Source organism: Heteronotia binoei, chromosome 6 (genome assembly GCF_032191835.1).
Source record: "Heteronotia binoei isolate CCM8104 ecotype False Entrance Well chromosome 6, APGP_CSIRO_Hbin_v1, whole genome shotgun sequence".
Lineage (NCBI taxonomy): Eukaryota > Metazoa > Chordata > Lepidosauria > Squamata > Gekkonidae > Heteronotia > Heteronotia binoei.
In genome coordinates this window covers 62560818-62573534 of record NC_083228.1, presented here as the reverse complement: position 1 = coordinate 62573534, position 12717 = coordinate 62560818, and the positions used below count along the sequence as shown (strand labels likewise).

The 12717-nt window shown below is 41.3% G+C and overlaps 1 protein-coding gene across 3 annotated transcripts in view; it reads left to right on the top strand.

Annotated features, from left to right (window-relative positions):
• The first annotated feature begins 10240 nt into the window (after positions 1-10240).
• Positions 10241-12717, top strand: part of TRUB1 (TruB pseudouridine synthase family member 1) — a 73846-nt gene continuing 71369 nt past the window's right edge. For 2 of the 3 annotated variants that reach the window (XM_060241567.1, XM_060241566.1), the window contains exon 1: positions 10523-10692. In XM_060241567.1, coding sequence (XP_060097550.1) covers positions 10536-10692 — 157 coding nt within the window. In that variant the 5' untranslated portion in view covers positions 10523-10535. Of the gene's footprint in view, positions 10693-12717 lie in introns of all 3 variants that reach the window. The other variant, XM_060241564.1, reaches the window with a different exon arrangement.

Genomic DNA, 12717 nt, shown 5'->3' with positions numbered 1-12717 from the left:
ACCATGAGCAATGTCTATGTGAAAAAAAGGTATAGTCTCTTGTTTGTGGGTTACATCTTCACCATGCATCCACCAAGGCATATTCTTCTGCCATTTTAAAAAAAACTTTCTGGCAACATATTACCCCCCTTCGTTTTACATTTCAATGTTTTTGTTGTTTTCCTGTCTTCTTCTGGACTTATCACTGCATCATAATCCCCAATAATACAAATATTATCATATTCGTATCCTAATAATACTTGGTGCAATTCATGGAAAAAGGTCTCTTGTTTTTCGTTAGGTGCGTATATGTTTATTAGTAAAAGTTTCTGATTGTCTCTAACTACTTCTATGCCTTGAAATCTAGCCTCTTCCGAGGAAAACATGAGTTTTGCTTGAATATTTCCTTTGATATATGTTATCAACCCTCTTTTCTTTTTTGCCTTCTCTGATGTAATAAAGACTTTCCCTAACTTTTTGTCTTCTAAAAGATGTTGGTCTTTCTGTTTCATATGTGTCTCTTGGAGACAAATAATATCTGATTTTAATTTCCTCAATTGCGTCAACACTCTCCTCCTCTTCTATGAGGAATTTAATCCATTAATGTTTATTGATATAATTTTTAACTGGTTAAGCATTCTTTAATACTGTGCACCTCTGAGTTCTGATTGTTGGTTTCTCTTTTTTTTGTAGTCTAGTTTCTATCTGATTCGTTCCTTCTCCAAGATCGTCCTCTCCCTCTTCCTGCTCAGATTCAGACACTTCTTCAGCTGTTTTCTTTGGGTCCCCTTTTCCCTCTTGTCCAGGGGATTCTTTGGAATTCTTCCGTTCTTTCAACTTAACCCAGTTTTTTGCTTGATTTTTAAAGAAATCTTCTAATTTCATTATTGAGTCAATTTTATATCTTGTGTTCTGAAATGTGAAGAGCAATCCTTCTGGTATAAGCTATCTGTACAAAATTGCCTTCTCCTGCAACATCATTGCCAAATTCTTATACTCCGTTCTTTTTTGTCTTATCTCCCACAGAATTTCTCTCATTATTTTAATATTTTGCCCATTAATTTTCAAGGGTTGGTCTCTAGTCTCTCAGTACCATCTCTTTGGTTCTTTTTTGCATAAACTTAAGATGTACTTCTCGAGGAAGACCATTCTTTTTTGCATATAATGAATTCATCCTGTTGACACCATAGCTTCCCCCAGTAAGTCTACCAAATCTTCATCTTTCCCTTCAGGGATATTTAAGAATCTTAAAATATATTCCGCCTTATCCATCTCTACCTTGGCAGTTCTAATCTCTAGATCTTATTGTTGAGATTCTATTTTCCCTATACGCTGGTCAGTTAGCATTAATTTCCCTTCAATTGACCTGGTGGTTTTAATCAAGTCAGTAGTGTCTTTTTTTGTGTCCTTCAGACGGCTATCTACGCCTTCTATTTTATTTGCTAATTCTCCCATCTGATTACTTAAACTTTTCTGCATTTGGTTTATCGCACCCATAAAACTTGCTTGAAATTCCTGAAATGAGTCTTGTGATAATGCCATCCCTACTGTTTTAGGTTGACCTGGAGAAAATTTTGCTCTTATCTGTTGGGTCATCCTTTATGTATTTCCTTTTATTCAAATTATTCAGATTAAATATACCTGGCGTATAGTCTCACCTTTTTTCTTTACATAAATCACAAAATCTGTTTTATATTTGGATGTTTCCACGTAAAAAATCTATCCATCCACTATCACACAATTATATACTAAATTAATTAATTAAATCAAAATTACAATAACACAAACCACACCAGAATATGAAATCACCTAATATTCGCCTTATAATTAATTAATTATGAATTTTAAATAAATTTCCCTAATTTTCATATACTATTAATTATGCTTTCACTCCTATATAATTACTGTCTTAATTTGCATCTCCACTTTTACTTATCAATCAAACCACCACTCCGTAACGACAACAACAAAAACCTTTCCCCCCCCTCTTCTTCACCTCTTCCGTTCTTCCTTTTCTATTAACGTCCTTCTTTCCTTCTAGTCTTCGTCTTCGTTTCTTTTTCCCTTCTTAATGACCTTAACAAACTCTAAGACTCTGTCTTCTTCTCTGACTCTTCTCTAACTCCTTCAGTCTCTTGTCATCTTAGTCTCCGTCCTTGTTCTCCCAGTCCTTCTCCCACTTCCAAGTTATCGTCCTGCACCTGTGCCCACGCTGCTGCCAAAATTATCGCTGCCACCGCTCACGCCGTCGTCTGCGCTGCACTCCTCTCTGCTCCTTTCAATGACATTGTCCCCGTATCATTCCCAGCTCACTCTACTCAATCAACAGTCACCAATATATATATATTTTAAGTACTCTTATTCCCGTTAGGATATAGTAGTAGAAGAAAAAACATTAACAATCAAGGAAAATTAGGTAAACAAAGAGAAAAAAGGAACTTTAAGTCTGCCACATCATATGCTTTGCCAGTCTCTCCACCACACCCACTTCCTTGTCAGCTTACATTCTGTGCTTCAATGTCCTTCAGTGTTTCCAATTTCTCCACTCAACTGTGAAGCTATTCTTCATTTGCTGCACTCCTTTCTCCGGATTTACAGACTTTACTTATCAGTCCTTCTTTATTTTAACCATTTGGTTTTCTACTCACCTTCCACCTTCCCCTCTGCGTCCGGAGGCAAGAGGTATTTCGCCGTTTGGTGCCCGAGGTCGATTGGTACAAAGGTAAGCAGGGAGGGAACCGGGAGTCCCAAGAACCCCCAGTGCCTTTCCCAAGAACCTTCTGTCAACACTACTCCCTGACTGGAGCTTCGTTGGGACCTAAGCCCCCCAAATTCCCCTCGGTACGGCCCATCTCGGCAGAGACTGCTCAGGACGCTGCCGCCTCACTCTGCTGGAACTGGAAACCCCCCAATAAATTTCAATAAATCTTATTGAAGAACTAGCTACTAGGAAGAATAGCGTTAAAGTTCAACATTGAACATATAAGGAAGAAAAATACAGACACTGCATGAAGCTCAATGCTGAACAACAAAACATAAAACAGTATAGGTGGATATAAACCAAAATAACATAGCTGCTAAAGGAAAGGAGGTACCTAATATTAACCAACCACACTGAACATACATAATAATGTATATTAATAGAAAACAATAATAAGTTAAATAATCAGGAAGAGAAGAAAGTAGGAGTAGTGATCCAAAGAAATCAGTCATTGAATAGCTAGTAAAGTGAGGTACTCCTCTTGTGGGAGAGGTTATGGAAGAGGAACCTAGATTCCACTGTAAAAAGGGTTCCCATCTATGAAGGAGAGAGGCATTAGACCTTGACAATAAATGTGAAGGTTGAGAACTTACTAATAAGTTTACGTATGTTATCCATTATGTCTTCAGTTAGAATAAAAGCAATCTTTTCAATAGAAATGTAATCTCCTATAATCTTGTTAAGCCTTTGAGTAAAAATATTAGTGAATAACTTGTAGTCATGGTTCATTAGAAAAAGTGATCAATAAGATTTTGGGTATATAAGGTCTCTGTCTGGTTTGGCACTGCACAAATCATGCTCCCCTGGTGAAGAAAGAAAAGAGCCAGTGTTTCTCTTTTCCCAGTTCCCTGGATCACACTTGAGAAATATAAAGAATTAACCTAAAATATTAATGAATGTTCACTCATAAATTCATGCTTGAATTTAAATTCTGCTGGAGAACAAACTGGTGCTGCCTGACTTTCCGGCGGGCTATGTAACGTCGCCTAAAAGTTGCGCTCCTTCTCTTACAGGCGATCGTCCTGTGTCTCTCCTTGCACAAAACTGACAACAGCATTGAGATAATGCCCATGGCCTCTGTTACCAGACCGAGGACTGTGGCCAACATTTCAATCTCCATCACTTATTCTATAGCTGTTCTTTTTTTAAAATTGGTGTGAGCGGCCAAGGTATCTTTAAATTTTTCAACCCTTCAGGTTCACAGGCACCATGAAAAGATCGGGAAGTTAAAGAGGCTGATAAACGGACAGGCTCTGGAAAAGTGCATGCATGAAATGAAACTGACAGTTACTTTCCCGGGAACACAGGATATCTTGATTATGTGCATGCAGCACCGAGGACCAGAAAAAAAATGTTTTCGACTGCTAAGTCTGAACACTCCCTCCCTCCTTCCTTCCTTTCATCCTTCCTTCCTTCCCTCACTTTCATGTAGAGCGGAATGATGGAAGGTTATGCAACAATGTGATTTCCATGAAACATCTGAGAGATTGCTGAGAGATGCTGTTATTACTGTGCCGAGATTTTAAAGTATGATTTGTTGGATAGGAGTGCAAACTGCCTATTTAGCATTCTTGTCCCTGATCATATATGGCTTATATGATATTTTTAGTCCTGAATGTGATATTGTATGGTTTGGGATACTTCCCCCAGAGTCCAGACCTCCTCAAGGCACAACTAAAATCCTATGTCCCTAACCACTCAAGGTATTTTAAGATCCAGTTTACACTCAACCAACATTTTCCCGGATGTAGAGTCAACCCACATCCTGCTGAAATATGGCATGCATCAATTTGTGGTCATTTTAAATTCAAAGGGTTTTTGGAATTTAGTTTCCTAGACCCCACACTTTTGTGACAAACACCAATTATGATATTATAGTTTTTTCTAGGCCAATTGATCATGTGGGCTTTGAAAGGCTTCTGATCAATGACCCCTTACTTGCTCCATGAACCCAAATGTAATCAACCATGACAGTGCAAAAAGGAGAAGGGTTGTGGTTGTGTTGTCAAGCAACCCAGAGGATTCATCCTGTGGGGGAACAGCACATGCTCGAGGAATGTTTTTCCTCTGAAAGTCCACATACGACTAAAGTCACAGCAGGGAAGCTCTCCAATAATGTTACTGAAAGGACTTTGCACCTGTAGCAAGAGTTTTCTGCCTTTGGACCATGAAGTCATATCACAAGTTGTGTGCCATAAACTTTCCTAGCATTCTTTCACACACAGCCTTTTTTAGGAGCCGCATCCTGTTCTTATCAAATGTTATATGAAAGGGAGGAAGAATAGCTTGCTCTGCAAGGTTATTTCAATCGCATGGAATTGGTACTGACCTAAGTCTCTCTTCCTTCTATTGACTGAGGCTCCCTCAAGTCCCTGGGGACTTGTCCTCAAAGTTCTCTAAGCTGTGGGGTCTTGTGAGCAAAAATTCTACTTTATGAACTACCTGCATTAAAGTTGTGAGCTACTGCATAAATTAGTTTGCTATGAGACCATTTTTCCTGAGCTGAGACAAAAGTGTGTGAGCTGGAGTCTAAGAAATTGTGAGCTAACTCACACTAACAGCTTAGAGGGAACACTGCTTGTCCTGTTCCCTGGATCCCATGTGAGAAACACGAAGAAAGCTCCTTTAATGAGTGCTAACTTTTTAGACATGTCTTAAGTTTTTAATAAATATACATTTGTGCTTGTCTGTGTTCTTTAATAAATGTATATCTCTGCTACATGGCCTGTCACAACATGTCTCGGCCCAACCAGACATGGCATGGCCCAACAAGGTCTCCTTCAAGTCAGATCCTGTCCTCGTAACAAATGAGTTCTACACCCCTGCTGAATACTTTGTGCTTGCTCACAGTAACTCAGTTTATAAGAAAGTAATCATGCAGCTTACCTCTTATAAACCCCATGGTTCTTTTTTCATTGAAAAGCAAATGAGGGGGAGGCTGTGGAGAAGACTGATGGATCAGAGACTTCAACATTTGAGTGTGTGACAAAACTCCAAGGAAATGGTTGAGGCAAACACGGAAAGACACAAGGACAAAGAAAACAAGAGAGAGGAAGAAAATGAAAGAGATGGGGAGGCCAGTGATGTGCAGGAGATCAGTGACAACAATGTTGGTCCTTCCATGGACACCGTTGCCGGTGAAGTTGTGCCATGATTCCTGTCACACGCCTTGCATCCTTACAGTTTATTTAAAGCCTTTAAACCATGACTTTTTAATGGCAATAACAGTTTAGATTGTTGGGCTAAGATGGTGGTTTAAAGATACTGGCATGTTAGTGTTGGTGAGAGTTGTTCTGTGTGTTTCCTGATGTTGGTGTGGTCATGGGTGTTTCACCAGAAAAAAACAAGAATGGCACGACTTTTAGTTTTATTAAGCAGAACTTTATTTTACATTACATTACTAAATGGTGTCATTTTTAGTATTCAATAAAGGCATTGCTTTTTTGTTCTACATTTTTAAAATAAGTAAAGTCATTAGCAACACAAACCTCTTGTCTGTCCCTTGAGAGTTTACTTTACTTCATCTAGGACACAGGACTTTGCAGACTTCAGACATATGAACCAGAACTCTCTGAACATGAACAGAAAACACTGTAGAGCTTAACTGTAATCACTACAACCGTGCAGGTAGAATGAACATTGGAGAATGAAAGTGAACAAACATTGGTTCACTGCACTGCTACCTCCTTTAAAACCTCTACTGCTAACACTATTCGGGTGGGGAATATGGAATCTTTTTCTTGGGTGCTTGACGGGGGCACTTGGAGGAAGAAAAAACTCCAGCACCCACATTGTCACTCTGCCCCTCATCCACCACCTCATCATCACCAAGCCCTTTCATAACATTATGGTCTCCAGATGGGAGGCCAGACAGCATCCCATGAGTAAGATTTCTAGCTGCCATAATCTCCATCATAGGAGCGAGTGTATTGGAGATGTCACCAAGAGTTTTGATGGCAACTTCCATGAAACAGAGTAGTCTTCCGAGAAGCTCTTTCTTCATCCCAGGATGTCCACATCTCACTCATGAATTCCTCGTCATCATAGACCGATTCTCCTTGGCCATGTGCTGTGCCAAGTTTTCCCCAACCCTCTGAATCGCATTGGAACACTTTTGCCTGGCCTTCATAATTGATTTGGGAGATAGCTCCACCATGATGGAGCCTGGTGCAATATTGTTTGAAATAAATTAAGCAAGCACAGAAGCCCCCAGATCACATTTCAAAACACTAACATAATTGCATTAATCACTGGAGAGTACACTGCTCTGCACCTCTTCTCCTCTCAGCAATCATAGAACTTACAATCTGGGTCTCTCTCTGGGCTTTTAGAAGATGATGCCCTTGGGGTTTTTTTTCCTGGAAGCAGATCCCTGTGAACCTGGAGGATGAAAAGTTGATTGTCTCACCACCACAGGCAAGTGAAGTCCCTGATTATGGCTCATGGTTTTGGCTCTCACCGCCATATTCATCAGAACACAAATTTTTGCAGAAGGCACTGTATCCAGATCTCAAAAGGAGCTCACCTTCCATGGTGGTCTGCGTGGCCACCATCGTCCTGCCTTCCACATCCTGGTCAAGGTCTTGCACTCCTCCAGTTTCTTCTACATGATGGATAAACATGGTATTAATGATTGGTTGTGTGGCTTCCACACTTTCCCGCAGGAGTTTAGAACTCACTTTATCCTTGCCATGGTGATCTCAGATCTTATGACCGAGTTACATGATGCATTCACAGGCACCATGGCCTGTGATCCTGTGGACTCTTCATGTCTCTCTTAATCACAAAGCAATAGAGGATACAAACCACACTCACCTGGTGTCAGAGTGATGTCCATTTGTGTCGCATCGCTGTCCTCCAATATTTCATGTGCTTCATTGGAGATTACAGAAATCTCCTCACTTGCAAAGTAGAAACAGAAAGAAGTTTACACGTGTGGGATTATGAATTTGACTTGGATTGTCAGTTGGGAGAAGCTTGAGGAAGACCACAAAATACATATATATAAGTAGTCTGGGACAGGAGAATCAAAAACAAGAAATATCTGGGGACTTTGGGGTTTGAGCCAGGAGGCTGTGGTGGTGGGACCAGGAGACATTGTTTTAAGGAGAGGCATCAAATGCTATGTTGTAAATTTGAAACCATTAGATCAGGAGTGGCCATCGGTAGCTCTCTAGATGTTTTTTGCCTACAACTCCCATCAGCCCCAGCCAGCATGGCCAATGACTGGGGCTGATGGGAGTTGTAGGCAAAGAACATCTGAAGAGCTACCGTTGGCCACCCCTGCACTAGATCAAAAAACAATCCCTCAAGAGCCCGATAACAGCAGATCAATTCTCCATTATACCCTATGGGAATCCGTCTCCGCAGGGAATAATGGAGTGCACAGCATACATGTCTCTCCCCCTCCCACCTTTCTTATATAGCCCTGAAGCGGGGGAAGGATGAAATGGTCCTTGCACTACCAACCTGCGTTGAGCTGAACATACAAGTATGCCACCTTGCCAGTACACTCTCCTTCTGGCTCAGTGAAAAGCACAATGGACTTGATAGAAACAGCACTTGAGGATGCTGTAGTGGGCCATCTTTCTGAGTTTTGTGCGACCCTTTTGGGCCACACATCTGCATCCCCATGTAAAATCTTGTCCGGCTAGTTATAGTATGGACAAGTTTTTGGATCACGCCCAGTTTTAGAGCCGTGCGCCACAACACGCTTGTACTGTAAATGAAGTGATTTCATCTTCATGCTGCATTCTTGCGCCGTCCTTCTGTGCCAACGAACAAGAAGTTCTTTGGCGATCAATTCGTATACATCTAAGTTACTGACGCAACACTGATTGTATTTTGCGGTCCCCCCAGACCGCTAAAAGGTCTAGGGTTTCCTCACGGCACCAAGATAAACTGCGTACGCCTGCCATCGCCTTCTTCTCCCAATCCATCACGAATGTTACGAAAGGCGGTTGTTGCGCGAGGTCGCTTATGGGTTCGCGAGGAGAGACTATTTTTCCAAACTGTTAATAGAATCTAACAAACTACCGATTGTGTGGCTAAGTGCATATAGATGCCGGAAACAGCTTGCCATTACATGATGATGGTTTTGTGATCAGACACAAAAGGTCCACTTGTGACCCATCACAAACACTCCTGAATTGGACTTTGTCCGCTATCAAAAAAGTCCAGGGCTGAGCCAGCGCAATGCAGGCTGGTTACAACTCAGTGACCATTCCCAGATGCTGACGTCTGAACATGTGAATAAAATCCGACATGCTTCCATCTCTGGGTCGGATGTTTCCACAGATCTGACCATGGACTTGAATCGATAATCTCCTTTTAAAGCTGTTTATTCCTGCAGCCATTACTACATCCTCTGGCAGCAAATTCCACATTTTAATAACTCTCTGTGGCCAGTTCTGCACTAGACTTTTAATCCTGGTTCAGCTCTGTCCCCAAACAGACATTCTGCACTAGAATCATAGAAACCAATTCTATGAGTCTAGTGTAGAAAATCAGTTTTGGGGAAGGGCTGAATCAGGATTAAAGGTCTAGTGCAAAATTGGCATGTGTAAAGTAGTATTTCCTTTTGTCCATCCTGAACCTACTGCCCATCAGCAGAGCTGGATTAACAATTAGGCCAAGTAGGCACTGGCTTATGGGCCCAATGCCTTTAGGGGCCCCAGGCTGGCTTTCCCTCCAGCTTGCAGCCCTCCCAGCCAGCATGCACAGCCAGCAACTGAGCTGCTCTTTGTCCAGCTTGGCTGGTGCAGCTGCCGTTGTTGCCAAAGTTGCCTCTCTCTGCCTCTCCCCTGCAGTTTAGTCAAAGGGGCGTGTAAGAAGGTGCCTGCAGGCTGCAGCGGGGGCTGTGGGCAGTGGGACAAGCATTCAGATTCCGAGATAATTTGCGAGGGGTCCCCAAGATTTTGACTGCCTAGGGGATTCCACAGGGTTTAATCCGCCACTGCCCATCAGCTTCACTGATGCCCTCATTTATGAATGATCCTTAACTTTGAAAGGTGTCATGGATTTTTAGATGTACTATAGGCAGGACTGTAGAGTTTACTTGACTATACATGCAAGATGAAATCATTCGGATTTTATCACCAGCTGAGATGAGGGTAGTCTTGAATGCAGGATATATATAAACACATCACATCTTTCGCTGGGAGCGCAACCATCACGCTTAGATTTTGTTCTTTTCTCAGTTAACACAATTAAGATTTCAAAACGGAACCCCTCCTTTACGCCTGTTTTCCGAGGTTCATTTTACAGTTCGATTATATTCGCTTTTTTAACATTACAAACCTTTCTAGATGGAAGGATTTTGAAATATAAATTCCAACTAATTCCAGCATTTCGACAAAGCCTATTACTCATTCTCCTCTCTTACATTTTCTAACCACACTGTTCAGAACGCTGATATGAACCAATAAACTACAGCTCCCACAAAGCCTTTCAGTAGGCCCCACCTGACTAGATAAATGCTAGGACTACAACTTCCATAATACATTGCGGTTTTCTGCCGTTGTAGCCGGAACAGGAAGCTCTTCCTTTCTTTTCCATCGTCTTGTTCGGCATAGTTGCTGCTGGAGTGGTTTGCAATCTTGTTTTTCTGCAGACCTACGTGGTTAGAAAACACGACTGTGTCTTCTAGAGCAAAACTAGTCCGGGGTACATTAAAAAAAAAGACTGGCCGTATTTAGTCTTGCATAAGCTTTCATGGGTCAGCGTTCACTTTGAGTAGCTACCGCCAGAGAGACGACAGCAGCATTGTTTTGTTTTTTCTTCTCTCGTACTGCACATGGCGGGGACGATGCGAGGGCCGTTGCTGGACGCCATCAGGAATAAAACGGTTGCTGCTAAGCTTCTGTCTTTTAGCGGATTATTTGCTGTACATAAACCCAAAGGGCCCACTTCAGCAGATGTGCTGAACCGCCTTAAGGCGATGCTATTGGCAGGTACAATTAAGGGGAGTGATAGAAGGAGGAAAAGATTTGGCTCTGGAGGGTGGAGAGGGACAGCGAAAGTGAAGCTGATCTTTAGGGGAAGTCTCATATGTATGAGACAACGTGTTGTAGTGGTTAGAGGCAATGTTCCCTCTAAGCTGCATAGTCTTGTGAGCAAAAATTCTACTTTGTGAGCTACTGCATAAATTAGTGTGCTCTGGGGTCATCCTTCCTGAGTTAAGATAAAAATGTGTGAGCTAGCTCGCGCTAACTCAGAGGGAACACTGGTCAGAGGCCCAGACTAATATTAGGGAGAACCAAGTGTGAATCCTTAATTGGTTATGAAAAATTGATGGGTGACATTGGGCCAAAAAAATATTCAATGGCTAACCTACCTCATGAGATTGTTGTAAGGTCAAAATAAAGAAGAGGAGAACCATGTAAAATGCTTTAGGTATCCATGAGAGAAAAGTGAGGTATCAGTGAAATAAAAACAGTTAAAAAATTTGGAACATCATATCATTTCTAATTTTTCCTGCACAAATAGTGAAAAGGATAAATGCTTTCTCAGTGAGATTGGTGGAATCTGAATTAGCAAATACTAGTGTTACCTCAGGTGATTTTTAAAAAAGAGATTTGGATTAGTGGCTCCACTGTATTTCAACCAAGTAGATATGGGGAACTATATGTGTATAGGTGTGAAAGTTACAATGGTGTTCTTTATGTGTCCCCTGGGGGAGGGACCAACAACCCTAAGCTCTTTTTATGGCTTGTTGCATTTTGCCACAACTTCTGCTAATTTGCGTCAGGGGAATTTGGAACTTTAATACCCTTAAGCTTTGAGAGTTTGTACTTGGGGGTGTTTCTCTTAATAATTCTGGATGGTTCAGCTTCTTGATGTGCAACCCACACCTAAATTTAGTGTACTTTTTAGGACTCACAACATAACTTTGCATGACTTTCCCTCTCCTCAGTTTAAAAAAACAGGAATCTCATATTAGTTAACCCTGAAAAATGATTATGATATTGGATTTATATCCCACCCTGTACTCTGAATCTCAAAGTCTCAGAGACGTCACAATCTCCTTTACCTTACTCCCCCACAACAGACACTCTATGGGATAGGTGGGGCTCTTAGAGCTCCTCTTTCAAGGATGACAACTATGAGAGCTATTCCTGACCCAAGGCCATTCCAATAGCTGCGCTCTTAACCACTACACCAAACTGGCTCTCAAGCTAATGTTTATCTTCTATTTGCATATTATAAGCAATAGGATATATTTTTGCACAGAAACAAACTGAAATGTACTATTTGAGTCTTTGGAGCCTTGTTTCCCAGCTTACCATCTTCTCATGATCCATCTGTGTGAGAGCTGTGACCCTCTTCCAGAATTACTGTGTTAAGTGAAAAATGGGAGCCTAGATGTATTTGAAGAATGATTTGGGTTAACAGATCACTCAAGGCACATAATGCAGCAGAGCTTATCTGGTTTGTGTGTGCTGACAAGAAACAAAATTACAGATAGAACTTTTTATCTTTGCAAGAACTAATATGAGTCCTTTATTGTAAGGAACGTCATTCTAGACAGGATAGAATAGAGTTAATTAATTTAGTGTAGTCTAACTAATTCTAATCTAGTCTAACTGGCTAGGATGAATAGAGATGCAGGATATGCAGAAGGCATGTTCTTCCCTCATGGTGCCAAGATGAAGAAGAATAGCATAGTGTGGAGAGATGGAGGAAGACCTGAAGGAAGATTCCTTGAGAGTAACAATGTACACATCAAAGGGATAACATCAGAGCAGTAGAAGGCAAGGATGACCAGAGTCCTGGCACCTCTTTCTCTCTCTCTGATTCTCTATAGTCCCCCTCTGAAATCCCAGGCTAAGAGACAGTGCAGAGTCCTTTACTCCCAGCAGTGTCCTCAGAAGCAAATAAAAAAGACAATACGTAATCCAACTGAGTACAAACTCTGTTAATCCCACTGATTGCAGTGAAAGTGTTAAATATATGTTCACTTAAGGCCTGGTACAATT